The sequence below is a fragment of the Phlebotomus argentipes genome, unplaced genomic scaffold (assembly GCF_947086385.1).
Source record: "Phlebotomus argentipes unplaced genomic scaffold, Phlebotomus argentipes genome assembly scaffold_4, whole genome shotgun sequence".
Lineage (NCBI taxonomy): Eukaryota > Metazoa > Arthropoda > Insecta > Diptera > Psychodidae > Phlebotomus > Phlebotomus argentipes.
Window position 1 is genome coordinate 4,805,424 of NW_026776174.1, and position 19,029 is coordinate 4,824,452.

The window sequence follows — 19,029 nt, forward strand, 5'->3', positions numbered from 1 at the left end:
AGGAGTAGTAGAAATGCATTTCAGCAGTGGTGGGAAGGAAATTGTAAATGCTCTTTTCCATATAATATGTTGCGATTGTGCTTGACAGTGATTAATAGGAGAGTGTTTCCATGAGCTGAATACTCATCTTGCGTTGCGATTTCATTAATCTCTTGCATTTCGTCGTATATTTTATTTTACTTCCAAATTTGCATTGCGATGCACTGGGAAATTGTGGCGAAAGACAAGCACGTGGAGAGTTTTCAGGGAGAATCTTTGCTGGGAGTTGGAATATTTCGCACAACGGAGACAAGAACTGATGTTACGCTTTCTTAGAGTTTTTTTTCGTCTGTAGATTTTGCATGTCACAGCGTTGGTTTGGCGGGGGACAAAAGTAAGACATTAAGTAAAAGATATGACACAAGAAGGGACATTAAAATATTCATGATTTGCACTGCATATTTGAACCATTTATTCTACTCATTTTGCATAATTGGGTCTTCATTGCAGTGCAAAAACTTTTCGTATAATTTTTTATCTCCCCTTCTCTCGACATCCCGAAGGAAGGCCAATAGAGGTGGAGAATTGGGCATGAGTTCGGGAGAGTCAATAAAAGTTTCCTCGCAAAGTATCCACGCGCGAGTGTATTTGCGGGGAGGTTTACAAATGAGAGATGAAGCTGAAATCTCCTTACATTATTATGGAACTTTTCAATGTGTTTGTAATGGAATAATTACATCATCGGAGGAAAAACTATTTTACGAAACTCGCGATGAAATTTCATATTGATAATTTCACCTCTCGTCCACTCTAAATTGGATGGTTTTCATCAACCTGCAACTCTGTGTTGATAACAAGTGAAATTGCATTTAAAAACTCCCTCGGTAAATTCTGTAAATTCTATTTTATGAGACTTGTTGCGATAATGACTTGGACACATTTCATAAACTTTCTGTTTTCGCTCTTCAATGTTACGTGATGAGAGCGTGCAGCGTGCACTTACAGTACTTCATTGGACAGAATAACACGTGCAAATTTGCAAAAACCAAAGTTATTTTGCATTTTCATCAGGCCACTTGTTCATGTGCAAGTCGGCTTGCCACAAATTTGTCATTTCGGGCCGAGGGAACTCTAGTGACCTACACTTACCTTAGCATTTACCAATCACACTTGCTCCATCTTTATGTAATTTTAATGTGAAGAGTTGAAAAACATTTGCAGAACTTCCTTGAACTAGAGTATATGCAGAATCTCAGCTCTGATATAAAATTGTGTCATCCAAGCCACAATTCTAGGCATGAGAAACTTTTCCCATTATATTCGCTAAAATTTGTCTACTCCATTTACTCTCTGACTAGCAAAAACTGTCTTTCCCTACTATGTTAAATTAAATTACCAGAAATGGGAAAAAATACATGGCAAACATGCTGCTAGACACATACATAATAATACAAAGTCCTGAAATATTTCCACCAGTAGGACTATACATTATGTTTTATGGAAACAGCACTTTTTAGTAATTGGTTCAGTACATTTAATTAAAAATGACCCCTCTTTGCTTGTGCAGGTGCTGAGTACGAAGCTGCTGGGCAAGAAGTCGAACCTGAAACTGAAAACAGTGACAATAATACACAGTGCGACAACGGAGACGGTGCGACTGCCGGAGGACAACAACGGCGTGATTGTTCACACGGCCGTGAGGACGAAGGTGCCGCTGAAGAAGAAGGTACGCGGCGAGCGCTCCAAGAAGTCCAAGTTAACAAATCAGGTGGCGGACGGTCAGCCGTCCACGAGCCAAAAGACGAAGCCCAGCAAGAGGGTGGCCAAGAGTCGCGAGAGTCCCAAGAAGGTGATCAAGGCGAAGAAGAAGACGCGCGTGTCAGCGCCTGTGGTGGCGGAGGAGCAGCAACAAAAGCCGCTAGTTACTGAGCTGAGCACGAAGAGGCAGAAGAAGGACAAGAAGACACACAAGGAGATCATTGACTACAGCAACAGGACGGAGAATCACAGCAACACATTCAGCAAGGTGCACAAGTGGCTGCTGGAGTCTCCGATAGTGTCACAGCCAGTCACGCAGGTGCAGCACAGCGGCAAAGTGGCGAATCTCATGAGCAAGAGTCAGTCTACGCCGGAGAGATTGACTCAGAGGTCGCCAAAGAAGACGAAATCTGTGGGAAATCTCAATGACAAGGTGAAACTGCAGGTGGTGTACAAACCTCCGTTCAAGTTCAGCTTGAAGCTGTCGAAGAATCAGTCCGTGAAGACACACGTGATTGGGAATCGGGTGGGAAGGAACGCGAGGAAGGTTGTCGGGAGGATAGATAAGAAACGCGTTGGCGTACTAAATGTTGATCCGGATACAACGAGGAGACGCACAGCCCTGCTCATTCGCACTGAAGAAGTGCCTAAGGAGGAGGAACCAGTGATCAAGGCTCCCAGCGAGCCCAACTATGAGACTGTGGAGGGCGAGGCACCGTTCTATGAGAACGTCAACACGGGTATCAACACTGCCACCTTTCGTGTGGCGAAGAGCTCAAGCGGGGGACATGTGGACAGTCTGAATCGCACTAGCAGCCACAAATCCAACTCCCTGGGCGGCTCCAGTGGCAGCAATACACTTGAGACAACGATGCGGAGTCGAGGAAGATCCGCCATGCGGGGCAGTGCCACGAACTTGAGCATGAAGGACTGGCGTGGAAGTGGGCAGAACCTCACTCGCCACTCTGGGGAGGGACTAATGCGCTCCAGCACCACGAATCTGATGTCGCGATGCCGCGAAGAGGGCAGTCTGGGTCGCGAGAGGAGTCACAGGCTCTCCAGTGGGACTCTGAATATTGATGACGCGTCAATGCAGCGTCGAAGCAGGAAGAATAGCACGGCCAGTGTGGCAAAGGTGCCCATCTCGCGTGCGGCCAGCAACAGCAACCTGAAGATCCCCTCGCTGAGGCGCGGCAGCATCGGGAACATTCCCAGAGCCAGTCTGAATGCCAGCTACACGAGACAGAACTCCCTGCAGGCGCCGCGGAGTTCTGTGCAGGCCTCGGCGAGGCCGCACACTTCTGGTTGTGACGACGCGACGCCCTTCGAGTGGCCGCCGGTGAAGCGGGCCCGAGAAGAGCCTCTGCCGTCGGATCTGGAGGTGATGTGCTCGGACGTGGAGAATCTGGTGCACGATCGATAGAATCGTCTGTCAATTAGGGCGCGCAGGCAATTCCCCCTTGTCAATTGGCAGAAATTGACTGCAAAGTCTGATAATCCCCGGCGGAGCCCTATCATTTGCGGGGCGCGCCGAGGAAAATGAATAGGTTTTGTGTGTTTGCGGACACTCGAGTGACGGGGAGATTTATGTGAGTGGGTGAGTGGTCGTGTGTCCCTCGAAGTGGGAATTATTGGTCCAAATTGCCGCCCACCTCCCCCACGAGGGCAGCCGAGAAGACAGTCCTGACAATCCAATCTTCTCACCCAGTGATTGCGTTTGAAAAATTAATATATCGAGTGGTCGGCGAGGGGCGGAGGAGCAGAGAAGAAGATGAAAATGGAAATTCTAGTAAATGTGCCAATTCATTTCTTTTGTAACTTCTTCCATTAGTCCTATTTTAAGTTTGTCTCTCGGGATCTTCTGGCGTCACTCACTCTATTATTATTATATTGTGCGAATAGGAGAAAAAAAACAGCAAGAAATGCGAAAATGAGCGACAAGAACAACAGTTAAAGTCTCAGTGCGGAAAAAGAACCTGGATTATTTTGAATGCAAAAATCTTCGTGTATGTTTTATTCCAGAGTTTTCGAGTTTTCTCATTAAAACCGCTCTTAATTTGAAGCCTAATTACTGCCATTCGTATAGATGATTCTGTGTAATATTGAAGTACTTATCTAGATATTTTCTTGCCAAGCAGCCGAAAAATCAAAGTTTAAAATAAGTAAGGAATTTATTTAAATACAAATTATTCGTGTTCACTCAATCAGAGAAAATTGAATAATTTTAAATTAATTCCTAAATCTAATGTGTTATTAAAGGTAAAATACTCAAATTTAAATTAAATTCAGGTTCTTTTTCCAGAAAATCATATCGATATAAGTTACATTACTAGTAATTATAGGCATACATGAGAACATGATACTTAGCATAGAATCACAGCAAGTGAGTTTTGAAAGTATTGAATTGTGTAGGTTTAGCGGGTGAAATGGGACGAACGAGCACTAATGAAGAGGAATAACATAACTTTGTTATATTTCCATCAGGGAATTAACGAATTAGCCAATAGATAAACAATATGAATTAAATAATATCTAGAAATAATTGTACATATTAATGAAGCCTAAAAAAAATCTTTTAAAAATGAAGAAATATCACTTAAACCAATAATGACGCTTTGACTGTGTAATTAAAATAAAGAAGAAGAAACTGTATAAATAACAAATTTTAGATATTTAAATTGAGAATTTATATATAAAAAAAAGCATTCCATTTTTATTTCAGTGATTATTTTAAATCTTTTCCTCTCCGAATATTTGAATATATGAAATTGTTTAATGTGCCTAGTCCGTTCTTCGAAACAAACCTTCTTATAAAAGCGCGTTTAAAGTATTGCCTCAATTTTTGAGGTGAATATAAAATCAATTTCCCTCGTATTTTGTCGATGTGCAAGATCCAAATTGAGAACAAAACACTCAAGAAGGAAAATAGAAGCTTCCAAGTCTTTTGAAGAAAACAAGAAGAAGAGATATTTTTAATGAGAGAGAGAGAGAAAGGAGAAAATTATTACCTATTGTGAACACTCTAAAGTAAAATTTATATTTCACAGGAATATCGGCAGATTTTCCCGTGAAAACACTACACAAAACGCAGATTGTAAGAGATTATATATACATAATGAATATATTTTTAATCGTTTCCTCTAAACAAGAATACACCTACCGAGCCAAAAAAGGAAAGGAATAGCATTATCTATTGAACCTGACGTGAAACATCTGAAAAGTATAAGATTATCGCACTGTCTTTTAGTAATTATTCAAATTCTAGCTACACTTCACCTTGCTGTGTTTTTCCACGAAGAGCGACAATTAAAAGAAAATCATGAAACGATTTGAAGATATTCATAAAGTGTTTTAATTGACAAGAACGTCGCAGAAAAATTCTTAATTTTTCTACTCAAGCAGACAAATTACACATCATTTGTTCACTTAAGACAATGACAAAAACAAGAGAAATTATTAATACTTCAGTAAACAGAAAAATACAAACGAAAAGAACATAACGATAACTTGTACTTTTGTATTACTAATAAATGGAATTAATATATTGCAAAATCGTGCATTTTTTCACTTGTATTCCTAGCGAGTAGCCTCTTGAGAACTCCCAACTGCAGACAATTCACCCGGCTCAAGGATGATTGGGAGGAGGTAAAATTACATTTTTCGTCCAGTATTTCTCATTTTTATTATTCATTCAATTGGGGAATACATTGATGGTAAAATTATCTGCTGATGTATCAGTGTTGAGAGAGTTTGTGAAAATTTTGTGCTTGTAAAAAATGCTGCAAACTCTTCAGCCTATTCCCTGTGAAGGAGGACATAAAGGGCGAGAATGCCGAGAATGGCGTACTTGAGATTTGGATATTCATTCATGTAGATTGTTATCATGCCCACGAAGGGCAGAAATCCCCTCGCCCGCCCCACTATGTCCTTCTTCGTGAGCCACAGCTGTCCGGGAGCGTACAGTCCTCGATCGTCCACAGAGTTATTGTCACCTTTCGTGAGGAATTTCACTGTTCCGTTAGTCCTGCAAAGAGTTCCGGAAGACATGTTAGAGGACAAGGCTGGTGAATGCTCACTGATAAGGGCAATACTTCTCATGCAGCTTGATCACGCGATGCACTATTGGAATGTCTCGTCCCTCCACCTTGAAAACGACAATCTCGCCCACTCGCACCGGCTCCTCGCGGTAGTTGGTCAGCACAAGCAGATCTCCCCTGAAAATGGAATGGCTATAGCACGGTCTCTGCGCAAACACAGCCAGGAAGGTACCTGTGGAAGGCAGGCTCCATGCTCCCGCTGAGAACCACCACGATTGGCGATTCGCTCCCGGTGACAACCATCAGACCCTTCCAGATCATCAGAGCAGACGAGACAATCATGCCGAAGCTCAGGACTTGGTAGAGAAACTGAAGAGACCCAGAAGTAATTGGAAATTGTGAAAATTTAGCAATTTCTTCCACATTGAAGGTTATGTTAGTATCGATGTAACAGACTTCCGCAGAACAGAATTTACCTGCCGCTTATCCATTCGCTGGACATCATTGAGCAGCCCATCAATGCTGAGGGCCTCCGCGACGCCCATTTCGCTTGGTTTTCCGGAAAGAAGAGCTGGAAAAACCACGGAAAATATCCTCACTTTATCAACGTCACCACAAAAATGTACACCCGGCTTGACGTCTCCCGAAAAAGCCAGAGATAGAGAGAGAGTGGAAGAGAAAAAATAGAGAGCGTGAGAGAATTCGCGAGAGAGGGACACGTCAGTTTTCGAATTCTCTCTTTCGAACTGGACTTGTCACAAAAGATGTAAACAAATCTTCACGTGTGCGTGTATTTCCTGCTAAGTTTTCCCACAATTGCACTAGTGTTTTACGTGAAAATTCAGTGAAAATGTTTCTGGAAGAGGGAGAAAAGATGTTGGAGTCTTGTGTACTTCCAAAATGTGTGACTGACATCACAGATTGCCCAATAGAAGCCAATCACTTCCAAGAGTACAAGAAACACTTGGAGTATCTTCTGCCGACACTCTTCGATTTGATCAGCAGCAGAGAAATTGAGCTATTTGACTGTGTGCCAGAGACTTTGAGATTCCGCAAACTCTTCGTAGAATTCGTTTGTGAGCAAACAAGTGATTGCGCTACCTTCCAGACGGAAGTTGCTTTGCTTCGGAGGAATTTGCTAAACTTTGAAAGGAGACTTAAGAAAATGCTGAAGGATGATGGGAATCTGGGAAGAGAAATGATTGTGCTCTACAAATCCAAGCTCTTGGGTGAAGCTTGGAAGCGGAATCTTGGAGCAATCTATGGATTTATTCACTTTTGCAAAGTGTCCTTCAGAGACAATCAGGACAATCCGTTGGATTTGGACAAAGCAATGTTTATCTTGTCCATTGGAAGCCAGTTTTTGGAAAACCACGATCCGGCCTTCAAGCTGTGTGGCTTGAAACTGTTCAGATTGATCCTCGAGTCTCTGCAGAAAGATAAGTTGATGGAAACCAACACTCACGAGGTAATCTATAGTCAAGCAATTGCTAATGTCGACAAACTCAACAGCGAAGAGTGCACTCAGGAAATCTGGAAATGCGTCTGGTTGTCTATGTCAATAGATAAGAAAGTGCCCAGGAATCTTCAGTGGAACAAATTCGATGACTGTCTTCAGACTCTGATCTATAAACTAAAACTGGAAAGTAATCTCGGAACTAGGCGTTTTCTGCAAGATACTCTTATTCGTTTTGTCTTATTCACAATTCCTGATAAGGAGAAAATCGAGGTCAATTGGAATGCTTGGGCATCAAACAATCAAGAGTCACTGAATGCTCTGAAGAGAAAGAGGGGCACATTTGATAACGCGAAATGCTATCGCTGGGCGAAGAGCCTCTTGGATATGATTGTTTTCCAATTCCTAACAATAGCCAGCAGCCGTCAAGATGCGATACCAACAATTCAAGTAATAATAACTCAATCAAATCGTAATGTTGTCTTATCATAAGATCACTTTTACGGCTTTTTCCAGTTTGTGCACACAACCTATCTGATTACGCTATCATTCATAAAGCGAGACTTATTGGATGAGTTTCTCACGCAGTTTGTCAAGAGATCTCTCCCAATTTGCGCGGAAATTCTCAATATCTTCCGAGATGCTGATAGCAGAGTACAAGAGGTTTGTTGATAAGCACTCACTTTGTATTGTAAGCGAATATATTAATGTTTAACTCTTGTTCCAGGAATTAATCGACTTCCTGACAACTGTGAACTATCAAACATCGGAAAGGCAAGATGAGAATAACTACTTCAAGGCTCTGAGTGATTTCCTAGCGCATGTGACAAAACCATAGGTCAAACTAGAGGTAAATATTCGTTTTGCGTATTTCATAAAGTCCTTGAACCACACGAAGCTGTTGGCATCATCACTCAACCTAAAATTGCAATAAAAATTGCGAATTCAAATTCATTGATAAGTTTTTATCAGCTGTTTATTTACTCGTCATTCTAGATTTTTTATTTGGCGCAAATAACCAAATAAGATTCGTTTTTTGCCATGTAGATCCATTACATGCTACAAATGGGATAATTGCTTTATTATGTGTACAGTAATCCATAAAAACATCCCAAAAATAAGAAACCCGTAACAAAACATGACATGAAACATACAATTTTGATAAGACGAATATGCGAGGAGGCACAAGAGTTTCAGATACATTGTAACTACCTAGGCTCGAATTTGAGCCAATATTTCGGTGCCATCGTGATGATCCCAGTGAAGTTCTTTGAGAGGTCAGGAAGCTTTTCGCCAGGCGCTTGTTTGATGTTGAAGTTCTGCGCTAGAGCGGAAACCATGAGGAAGAGTGTGTTCCGGGCGAAAGTTTCTCCCGCGCAAAGTCGTTTTCCGGCGCCGAAAGGCAGAGATTTATCCTTCTTCAGGCAGAGTTTTCCGTCGTCGCCGATGAATCGCTCAGGTCGGAAGACATGAGGGTCTCCCCAGAGTTCTGGGTCGTTGTGGAATGCGAACAGGCCGGGGATTACAAAAGAGTCTTTTGGGATGTCGTAACCCATGAGCTTTGTATCATACAAGGCTTTGTGAGGAATTGACGAGGGCACAAGCGTTTCGAAGCGCATAATTTCACGAATTGTGGACTCCACGTAGGGCAAATTAATCCTATCGTCCAGAGAAGGAAGTCTTCCTTGGCCCACGACTTCATCAATTTCCTTCTGCATTTTCCTAAGTACTTCGGGTTGCAAGAGGAGACGCTGGTATAAGAGTGATAAGGTTACAGGGACTCCCGTGAGAGCGGGAAAGAAGAAGTCCACACAAATGAGAATGAGTTGCTCATCTGAAATAATTTTCAATATTGATGTTGTGCATATTGTATGTATTTACGCATGATTGGCCTTGTTTTGTCAACTTACAGTTGAAGTATGGATTTTCCGTTCCTTCCTTTTGCTGTGCCTTCATTTGTTGTATATAGAGGTCAATGAAATTTCTCTCGTGACTCTCGTCGAAAGATTCCAAGTGCTTATCAATGATGGATTTTATAAACTTGTACACTCCATCATTTCCGTCACGCAGATTGATGTAGTCTGACTTTCCTGGGAAAAAGAATCTTATCCAAGGAATAATGCTCAGCAGTTTCCCATAATCGTCACCGCCAGCTTGAAACTGAAATCCAGCGCGCCCAGTCCTGGCCAAAAAATGATTTTTATCAACTGAAAATTTCACATTCAATTGCTATATCTTACTCAAAAAGAATCCCTTGTTCACTGCGCGTAAATTTCTCTCCCGACATGATCTTCAAGAACGCATTTCCCGAGGATGCATAGAAGATTTCAGGTATAAGAACATATCCATTTTTCATCATTTTCTGTAAACGAATGTAAAAGGTAACTTGAAAATCACTTTACATCCAAATAAAATATTCATATCGTACATGCTCATGAGGGTATTTTGGTCCATTTCGTAGAATATCCAAAAACAGACAAATTTCATCCCTAACTTCAATTTCCAGTTCAGTGAATCGTCTGCCAAATCCATAATCTCGAAGATGTCTCAGCGTGAATCGGCGTTGGTTTTTCCAATATGGCCCTTCAGTAAAGAAGATTCCCCTCAAATTATGATGAGGATCTCTCATGCGAGCAAGAAAAATATCCGCACGACCATCAAAGTCTTGTCGATTGAGAATTTCCTTCACGCCATCACTATCGTGACAAATCACTGAGAGCGCACCGCCAATGTAAAGCCCTATGATTTTCGAATTGTACCACTTGCTCAGCCTAATAGCGGCCTTGTAGAGATCTCTGTGGTCCATGAGCAGCAGTAACAAGTAACTTCCCAATATCGGGATTCTTGGGGGGCCTTTTGAAGAGAAAAATCACTGTCAGCACAAATAAGGTTTTCTTTTTGGGGTCCTTTAATACCTGGTGGAAAATTCGGAGGTCTTTCGTACATGTATTTGTACAACCGATAAATCGCTATTGTGACTATTATTCCTGATAACACGATCGAAAGCATTTTAACACTTAAATTTCACACACTCCACGTAAATTGAAGATTGAAGAATATTCACTAACTTAAGGTAATAATTGAAGAATTCAATGTGAGCATCGATCTTTACTGACTGAAATCCACAGACGAACTGCGAAATTGTTGAGATGTTATCCTATTTATTGGTTTTAGCGATAATAAAACCTGAACCTCTTGAGCTTGGAGTAGGGTAAAGTGTTTGCAACAACCGTATATATTAACTACATTTGTGGTGGTTTGACATTGTGCGACACTGCATGCGTGATACAGTGACAAAATAAAAACATTGTCAATATTTTTTGATAACGGATATTACAATTATCATTAACTTGTACATGAGACACAAATTCGCAATCCAGAATGCAATTAGTGTAATACACGTGAATATTTTTTAGATTATACGTATTTAAAGAAAGCTCCGAAATTAAATAAACATGGGATTTACTTAATCTATTTCCGTTCTTGTGGTTATTTCGAATCAAATATCGTGAGAATATTCATAATAGAATGTGAGCAAGTTAAATGCACGCACGTGTGTTTACACTGATTATTAAGTAACTGTTTATGTGACGAACATTTAATTATTTCCTCGCAACAATTATCAGATAATTTTCCATTTTCACGTAAATCATGTTTCCATATGGTTTAATCGTGTATGCTTTTTTGCTGTTAACCTTAAAAAAAATTTCAAGGTTTGATGAATTCAAGTTACTTAATATGGAAGAAGATAATCCGTTATTTGTGTTAGTGTTATGCTATCAGTGATAATTAAAAGCTTCTCTTGATAAGATGAAAGCTTTATTTATCTTTGTATTGAATTTGTACATATATATTTATTGTATACACAAATAATTCTGCAATCCGGTTACTTTTCATTACTATCTAATAAAAAATAAAAACACCGAATCTTATTGCGACGCTATGACGCCTAAAGAGACTTTTTTGACATTGAAAATTTGACGACTACTCTTGAATGTTCTTGAACTACAAGTTTTTTTCTAACAAGTGCCGTAAAGTTGCATAATTTATGAGAAGGAATACATAGTGTCTAATTTAGAATTTTTTGAGACTGCCTTCTCGTCTTAGATTGAATAGTCCATGTAGCTTATGAAGTGATATTTGGAAATTGCGCTTTTTATTGGGGAAAAATTGTACAATGTATGTACATTCATGGTAGGTATATATCTAACATGTTGTAATGTAATAACAGTATATATAGAGATATCGAACATCGATTGAGATCCTGAACTCAAATTTTAGGGAAGTAAAAAATATATTTTTGTGTAGAAGCTGGTATATAACATTTATTTTCGCTACAATATACCGGGTTACAAGATAGTTAGACGCATTATGACATTATTATTTGATCAAAGAATAAGTATTTTATTTGGAATAATATATATTTGGCAGCTTTGTATAACAAAAACTAGACGCCATTCTAAAAAAAATGTACAAGACTTCAAAAAACATGTCTTATGATTCTCCGCAATCAGCGTGGCTCGAACTTGATCCAAAACTGCGGTGTGAGTGTGATCAAGCCAGTGTCGTTCTTCGAGAGGTCGGGAAGCTTTTCGCCCGGTGGTTGCCTGATATTGAAGTTCTGCGCCAAGGCGGAAACCATGAGGAAAAGTGTGTTCCGGGCGAAAGTTTCTCCCGCGCAAAGTCGTTTTCCGGCACCGAAAGGCAGAGATTTGTCCTTCTTCAGGCAGAGTTTTCCGTCGTCGCCGATGAATCGCTCAGGTCGGAAGACATGAGGGTCTCCCCAGAGTTCTGGGTCGTTGTGGAATGCGAACAGCCCGGCAACTATCCCAGAATTCTGTGGAACGTCGTATCCCATGAGTTTAGTATCCACCATGGCTTTGTGGGGAATGGCTGAAGGAACGAGAGTTTCTAAACGCATAATTTCGCGAATTGAGGATTCCACGTAGGGCAAATTAATCCTATCGTCCAGACTAGGAAGTCTTCCATTTCCCACGACTTCATCAATTTCCTTTTGCATTTTCGTAAGGACTTCGGGTTGCAGGAGAAGACGTTGTATGAGGAAGCAAACAGTCACTGGCACTGCGGTCAAAGCAGGGAAGAAGAAGTCCACGCAAATGAGAATGAGTTGTTCATCTGAAAAGGAAGAAATATAAGTAATTTAACAGTCCGATTAACATTTATTGTCGTTAATGTCTCACAATGAAATACGGGATCAGTGATGCCTTCTTTCTCTTGGGCTTTCATTTCGCGAATGTACAAATCAATAAAATTCCTCTCGTGTGAAATATCGAACGTCTCAATGTGTTTGTCCACGATTGACTTAATGAATTTGTATATTCCCTCGTTGCCTTCTTTCACATTAATGTAATCTGATTTCTCTGGGAAAATGTGACGAATCCAAGGAATAACACTTAATAATTTTCCATAATCATCGCCACCGGCTTGAAACTGGATTCCCTTGCGACCAATTCTAGAGAAGAAAGATGTTCTCAAAAATACTTTAAAATTGAATATTTCCTAGATAAATCTTACTCATAGAGAATTCCTTGTTCGTCGCGCGGAAGCTTTTCTCCAGCCAATATTTTCAAAAATGCATTACTAAGCGAAGGATAGAAGATATCTGGTGCTAAAACATATCCATTTTTCATGATTTTCTGTAATAAAAATATGAAAGGTTATAGAACATCACTTAATATCTTAGTATAATTCATTTGACGTACATGTTCTTCAGGGTATTTCGGACCACCTCTGAGGATATCCAAAAACAAGCATATTTCGTCCCTAACTTCAATTTCCAGTTCAGTGAATCGCCTACCAAACCCATAATCTCGAAGATGTCTCAATGTGAATCGGCGTTGGTCTTTCCAGAAAGGTCCATCCGTGAAGAAAATGCCCCGTAGACCGAAATTAGGGTCTCTCATGCGGGCCAAGAAGATGTCTAGACGTCCATCAAATTCACTCCTGTTCAGTATCTCCTTGACTCCCTCGTAATCATTACAGACAATAACCGGAAGACTTCCGACGTAAAATCCAATTGTCTTTGATTTGTACCATCTGCACAGCGTGAGAACGGCCTTATGAAGATCCTTGCCATTGAGTAATAATAGGAAAATATACGATCCGACCATTGGCAATCGCGGAGGTCCTTGAAAGATATGAAAGGAATGCTTAATTTTTGCACACCTGAAAACTTCGTTCCAAGTCATCTCATTATAATTTACTGGCTTTTATCAAGACTGCCGCTTTAAATTACACATTTAGTAGATAACGAAGAAGATAAAACTCATTAATTCGTTCATAAAGAAATAAAAGAATTCATTCATCGAATTTGTTGTCAACTCCTGTGTTGATAACTTTATTTTATCACGAGATCTTTATGAAGATTTTATGGTTCGATTTAGATAATGAATTTTTTTTCCATAACCTTGGCAACATCTATTTTCGCCTTTTCTTATCTTTTAAATACAGTGTACTGAATGAAAATAAAACAATTATTGTCTTAAAAATTTGTCTTCCCATGTCAAGAAATAAAAGTCATTTTAAAGCACCTTAAAGCTTTCATTGATCTTTTTCTTATCGCGAATTGCAATCTTTCTTTTAATCGTTGTGATAAAGTGAAAGTTTTCCACGCGAAATACGGAATCAATCACTTTCGATTATGTAAACTTTCTTTTAAAACTGGATTTGAAGGTCCACGAGAGTTTCTGGATAAACTCTCTTCTACACTCATAATCACTTTCAGTCATAAAACTGGAGAGAGTATTTTTTCAGCTTTCATGCGATCACCGATGAAGCTTATGAATAAGTTTGAATAATGTCACTACCTGGTGGAAAATTTGGCGGCCTATAGAACATGTACTTGTAAATCCTGTACAGAATTAGACACACAGTCAGCCCGATCAAGATGATAGACGCCATGATCTATCCTGTGATCACTTCAATTTTTCACTTTTCACACTTTCGATTCCGAGCGTCTTGGCAGAAGTCTCACCCGCGACTGGTGGAGAAAATGTAAGCGGGCTTTTAAATATACTTCGGACCAGCTGGACTAATCAGCTTCACGACTCTCCCTCCTCCCCTTTCTTTCATCGCGACGGCAAGCTCTATTTGCTCTTCTGATAAAGGCGTCAAATTTGAGATTGTTATTCACAGTAGTGGTGGAAACAAAAACAATTATATACCTATATGTAGCTTTATCAATTCATACAGAGACGAAGAAATTCCTAATAAATTATCACATAATGTTAGTCGATATTTACATAAGCTCTTCTTTATCAATCCTAGTAGACAAGAATGGAATTAATATTGAGAGCAATAAAAGGATTAATACTCGTTACCACACAAGTGATTAATCCTCATTCGAACTTCTCAATAAAAATTACACTCTTTAAAACTTCAAAATATAGGAAATTCAGATAAGAAACGAAGCAGAGTTAGCGGAGAAGAAGAGACGAAAAATAGTATATAAAAATATTTTCCTATGCAGAAAAGTAGGTCACACTTCCAAATTCCGTTTCCAGAAGAAGATTTTACACAGTCATAAATTGAATGTATGAAGAGGAAATCTCAAAATTTGGGTCTGATAAACATCCCAATCATTAATTTTTCAAATGTCCTTCAGAAAGACTTGACTGGCTCCTGTCTGGACGAGAGAAAAAAAAACTTCTACCAATCCCACATTATTTTATTATCTCTATTAGTTAAGAAAATTTTAACTTGGCCATGTTGAAGCAAGAGATTAAGAGAAAAAAGTGTGTTTCGCGAAAGTAGAAGAAAAAATGTTGAAATTCCACTTTTTGACTTGTACAAATAAGCTTTTTATTCGCAATTGTTGATAAAGATGTACACGATATGTAAAAACTTGTCCTGCTTGAAAAATTATATACCGCGAAGATTGTTTATTTATGGAATTAGGAGGTAAAAAAAATTGCCGATTTTGGATGGAATTTTAGCATACATAAACATTAACAAAATAAAAGAAATAACTGAATATTGCACATACATTAAGTGATATATACAAAGTTATATTAATTGCTATTGATTCAATCAATTCACAACTTTGACCACATTTTAATCTAAATTAAATTTATCTTCGTTGGCGATGAACGTTTCATTTCGAGCACCTTATCAAAAAAGAATTAATTTACTTGCTTCATTTGCCTTGAAGCATCGGCAAGTTGGGAATACTATTATCAGAGATGATTTCGCTCCTCGACTGCGAAGACTCCGAATCTGTGCTGATGTTCGATTTCATCTCCTCTGTCATTTGAGGTGCCGCTGGGGACATTAGCAGGCTAAAGTGTGGTATGTTATCACAAGAGTCCTGCGAAGGATTCGCCCTGTGTACTCGCAAGAGGCTCACGTCTGGAATCATGGCACTTTCCATCTCGTAAGGCGCCTCCGTGACACTCTCTGCCGATTGACTAGTCACGGTGTCCGGAATGTCTGTGGAGAGAGTGTCGATACTGCTGGGAATATTCCGAGAGGCATTGCTAGGTCCTTCTTCTCCCCCGACCAAGATGATTCCATCGTTTCCCATTATGTCGGAGTGTAGCGAGAAGTTTGAGTCCTGCGTGCCCGACATGCTAGACATTGAGAACTGTATGAGGTTCTCAGGCGTGCCATTGTTGGAGTCCAGAACGTGAATCTTTCGTTGATCATTCGGTGTCCACTTGTCATAGAAATCCATGTTGTTCTCTAAATTACTCGGAATATTGTTGATGTTTGAGGAATTGGGATAGTCCATGTCACTGAGAATCCCTCCAATTTCTGCTATCTCCTCGTCAGGAGGCAGAGAAATATCTATCCTGGCTGCTGGACCCTTTTCCGGACGTTTCGGCAGAGCCTCTGCAAAGACAAGTGTTGTGAGATTATCGTAAAGTCACATGATATTCTGACATACCATTGAGTAAATCAGCTACATAATCTGCTGCTCGGAAGAGCTCTGCCTTCACGAGCAATTGCAGCAAATGCGCTAAGTTGGGTCGAATCCGTCCAGAAGTTCCCCATTCATCCATGAGAATCTCAGCTGCCAGACGACTTCCCTTGTTGTTCTCGATGATCCTACATAATTTAGCACTGTGTATTCGATATGGAGTGGAAAATGTATCAAGAATACTCACTTAATATGCTCAGCATTGTATTTCCCACCAAACTCCTCAATTTCAACCTCTTCCTCCAGCTTTTTGGGTATAATCCTCATGAGCTTCTTCCAGTTCTGTGAAGAATCAAGTTGCTGGGCGATTTTGAAGATTTCGGCAGGTGGAAGGTGTCGAATCTCAGTTTTACGTGATAATGTTGTCATTGCAACTATTACTATCGTTTCTGAATCACCAGAAATCCCAGACAACTTATTATTCAGAGAGTTTTGTGCAGAAGGCCGCCTGTTGCTCCACTCTGTTTTTATTTTCAGCTGTCAACTACTCACACTGAACCCTAAAAAGCATACAGTTTCTAATGATTCTTTGGAAGCGAAAAGGCGATGATAATCTCATTTTGGAGAGATTCAATTTTTTTCAACAAATGCTCATAAAGATTTAATATCACCTCACATTTGTTTATACAAATAATTTAGAATTAGTTGTCTGAGAAATCAGCTTCCGTTTGTCAATAAAATAATTCTTTTTAAATAAATGCAATATCAGTGTATTTTGTGAAAAATATGAAATCGTATGATTCGATAATGTTGCAAATATTTTCCGCCAGAGGTTTGGCTGTTCGGTGCGCGCAAACGAAATTTTAAATCTCTCCCATGAAACGCATCGATGTGAATATCTTTTTATCTAGCTGGTTGCCTTAATTATTTTCAATTTTAGAACTTTGGATTGGTTATAGAATAGGAGAAGCTATTAAAAGATTAATTTTTACCATTCGAAGCAACATAATATTTTATTGTGAACCCTGTGTTGTCAAAATCCACGGCTTCATCAGCTGATCATGCCAGCCATGCCAGCTGATGTTTATTATTCAATTCGCCAGTCCTTCAACTCTGCTCCTCCGCCAAAGAGGCTGGCATTCCAATGCCTGTCGTCCAGTATTCAGACTTCCTCTTGGGAGGAGTGGCATCAATGGGTGCCACTATATTCACAAATCCTCTGGAAGTGAGTGTTTGGCCAATAGTTAAGACGTACCACTGCTAATTCTACTTTCTTTTGTAGGTTATTAAGACGAGGATCCAGCTTCAGGGTGAACTGGCGGCTCGAGGAACATATGTTGAGCCATACAGAGGCATTTTCCAATCCCTAATTACTGTGGCGAAACACGATGGTATTACAGGACTTCAGAAGGGACTTGTTCCTGCTTTGTACTTTCAATTTGTTCTCAACGCTTTTAGGTGAGTGTTTCTCATATTGTTTTTATTAAAACTATATAATTACATGATAAATAATGCATGGACAGATATAACGTTAATCAAAATCCTTATCTGTACAATCCATTTGATTGATTTGATGATTCAGATTGCTTAGTAGATTTGTAATGCTTCTCTCTGGAAAAGCTTTACTTAACCAACGAAAAAGCATGTCAAGTTTGGGAAAATAAACACATATTTTATGGGATTTTTAATAGGGTTATCAAGAGTGGCAGGAAGTAACAAACTTTAACTATAATTACACGCCAAATTTCCAGATTAGGCATCTACAATTGTGCTGTTGACGCCGGCTGGACGAAATCACATGGCGGGAAGGAGTCTTTCGGAAGGAATCTCTTCTGGGGAGCAACTGGAGGCTTGGCCGGAGCCGTTCTCTCATCGCCCTTCTTCATGATCAAGACTCATTTGCAATCTCAGGCGGTGAAAGCGATCGCTGTGGGTCATCAACATCCGCACACGGGCATGTCTCATGCCTTTAAAGAGATTTACAGAGCACATGGCTTCAGTGGCTTATATCGTGGCGTTTTGGCGACGATTCCTCGCGCTATCCTGGGAAGTGGAGGTCAATTGGCCACATTTGGGGTGACCAAAGACATGATCAGGCGCCATTTGGACATCAAAAATCCAGTGTGGGTGTCTCTTCTGGCGGGAATGCTCGCGGGATCCGTGATGGCGATGACAATTACACCACCAGACGTGATCGCCACGCGGCTGTTCAACCAGGGAGTGGACGAGAAGGGCAAAGGAATCTACTACCGAGGCGTGATTGACTGCTGCATCAAAGTCGTGAAGGCGGAGGGCATCTATGGACTCTACAAGGGCTTCTGGGCAACGTATTTGCGCATCGGGCCTCACGCAACACTCGTGCTTATGTTTTTTGATCAAATGATAATGTACAAGACCAAGCTGACGGGAAATGCCTAGTAATTCTTGTGATATTTGTCAATTTGTAGTTCTAATTTGTTAGCAAATATACTCGCCTGTTGCCATTGTGGTGAATTGTTTCTGCATTATGTCCACAATATCAATTAAAGTGCCTAAGATTTATGCAATGCTTATTACAGTATATAGACTAAAGTGTTGTCTTAAGGAGTGGAGTTAATGTGTATTGTTACTGGGCTGTCGAACATTTCAGTTTCCCTTTTCTGTTCACTGAAGTGGTTAAATTATTATGTGCGAGGGAAAGATATGATTTTTCTGTTATATTGAAGTCATTTCTTTGACTTCTCGCAATATCTTGTTTAATTAGGATATAAGAAGTTGACTCAGAATAATTATCGTAAAATTCACACAGACTGATATCCTTATGTGTAATTGTAAGATCTTCACACTTGATCTTACTACAATTTTTCCCATAATTGCAGCTATGCGCATGTGAATGCAAAATCTCAATGATAAGACATTGAAAACCACACTGTACAGACAAT

General features: G+C 39.9%; 7 protein-coding genes across 8 annotated transcripts in view; 3 read left to right on the forward strand and 4 right to left on the reverse strand.

Moving 5' to 3' along the window:
* Nucleotides 1–5,289, forward strand: part of LOC132257444 (uncharacterized) — a 60,493-nt gene extending 55,204 nt beyond the window's left edge. The window contains exon 11 of the mRNA XM_059754336.1: nucleotides 1,547–5,289. Coding sequence (XP_059610319.1) covers nucleotides 1,547–3,160 — 1,614 coding nt within the window. The 3' untranslated portion in view covers nucleotides 3,161–5,289. The remainder of the gene's footprint in view (nucleotides 1–1,546) is intronic.
* A 104-nt stretch (nucleotides 5,290–5,393) lies between these two features.
* Nucleotides 5,394–6,436, reverse strand: LOC132257509 (signal peptidase complex catalytic subunit SEC11A). The gene is made up of 4 exons (XM_059754448.1): nucleotides 6,251–6,436; nucleotides 6,007–6,143; nucleotides 5,829–5,951; nucleotides 5,394–5,761 (listed from the first exon to the last, which is right to left on the reverse strand). Exons 1-4 carry the CDS (start codon nucleotides 6,317–6,319, stop codon nucleotides 5,533–5,535), a joined length of 558 nt encoding a protein of 185 aa, XP_059610431.1. The 5' UTR covers nucleotides 6,320–6,436; the 3' UTR covers nucleotides 5,394–5,532.
* A 92-nt stretch (nucleotides 6,437–6,528) lies between these two features.
* LOC132257782 (uncharacterized) lies at nucleotides 6,529–17,209 on the forward strand. Of its 2 annotated transcripts, XM_059754814.1 has the most exons (4): nucleotides 6,529–7,680; nucleotides 7,747–7,893; nucleotides 7,958–8,080; nucleotides 17,164–17,209. In XM_059754814.1, exons 1-3 carry the CDS (start codon nucleotides 6,625–6,627, stop codon nucleotides 8,066–8,068), a joined length of 1,314 nt encoding a protein of 437 aa, XP_059610797.1. In that variant the 5' UTR covers nucleotides 6,529–6,624; the 3' UTR covers nucleotides 8,069–8,080; nucleotides 17,164–17,209. The 2 variants fall into 2 exon arrangements, with proteins under 2 accessions (XP_059610797.1, XP_059610796.1); XM_059754813.1 differs by lacking the exon at nucleotides 17,164–17,209 and having other exon boundaries at nucleotides 7,958–8,301.
* Nucleotides 8,433–10,412, reverse strand: LOC132257781 (probable cytochrome P450 304a1). Its single transcript, XM_059754812.1, has 5 exons — nucleotides 10,146–10,412; nucleotides 9,659–10,083; nucleotides 9,471–9,592; nucleotides 9,141–9,412; nucleotides 8,433–9,064 (listed from the first exon to the last, which is right to left on the reverse strand). Exons 1-5 carry the CDS (start codon nucleotides 10,237–10,239, stop codon nucleotides 8,439–8,441), a joined length of 1,539 nt encoding a protein of 512 aa, XP_059610795.1. The 5' UTR covers nucleotides 10,240–10,412; the 3' UTR covers nucleotides 8,433–8,438.
* On the reverse strand, nucleotides 11,660–14,254 carry LOC132258283 (probable cytochrome P450 304a1). Its single transcript, XM_059755512.1, has 5 exons — nucleotides 14,058–14,254; nucleotides 12,954–13,378; nucleotides 12,766–12,887; nucleotides 12,432–12,703; nucleotides 11,660–12,366 (listed from the first exon to the last, which is right to left on the reverse strand). The coding sequence occupies exons 1-5, from the start codon at nucleotides 14,149–14,151 to the stop codon at nucleotides 11,741–11,743; spliced, it is 1,539 nt and encodes a 512-aa protein (XP_059611495.1). The 5' UTR covers nucleotides 14,152–14,254; the 3' UTR covers nucleotides 11,660–11,740.
* On the reverse strand, nucleotides 14,342–16,675 carry LOC132258284 (protein Tube). The gene is made up of 3 exons (XM_059755513.1): nucleotides 16,356–16,675; nucleotides 16,136–16,296; nucleotides 14,342–16,080 (listed from the first exon to the last, which is right to left on the reverse strand). The coding sequence occupies exons 1-3, from the start codon at nucleotides 16,535–16,537 to the stop codon at nucleotides 15,386–15,388; spliced, it is 1,038 nt and encodes a 345-aa protein (XP_059611496.1). The 5' UTR covers nucleotides 16,538–16,675; the 3' UTR covers nucleotides 14,342–15,385.
* On the forward strand, nucleotides 17,193–19,021 carry LOC132257783 (solute carrier family 25 member 35-like). Its single transcript, XM_059754815.1, has 3 exons — nucleotides 17,193–17,333; nucleotides 17,391–17,566; nucleotides 17,860–19,021. The coding sequence occupies exons 1-3, from the start codon at nucleotides 17,253–17,255 to the stop codon at nucleotides 18,524–18,526; spliced, it is 924 nt and encodes a 307-aa protein (XP_059610798.1). The 5' UTR covers nucleotides 17,193–17,252; the 3' UTR covers nucleotides 18,527–19,021.
* Nucleotides 19,022–19,029: the final 8 nt, after the last annotated feature.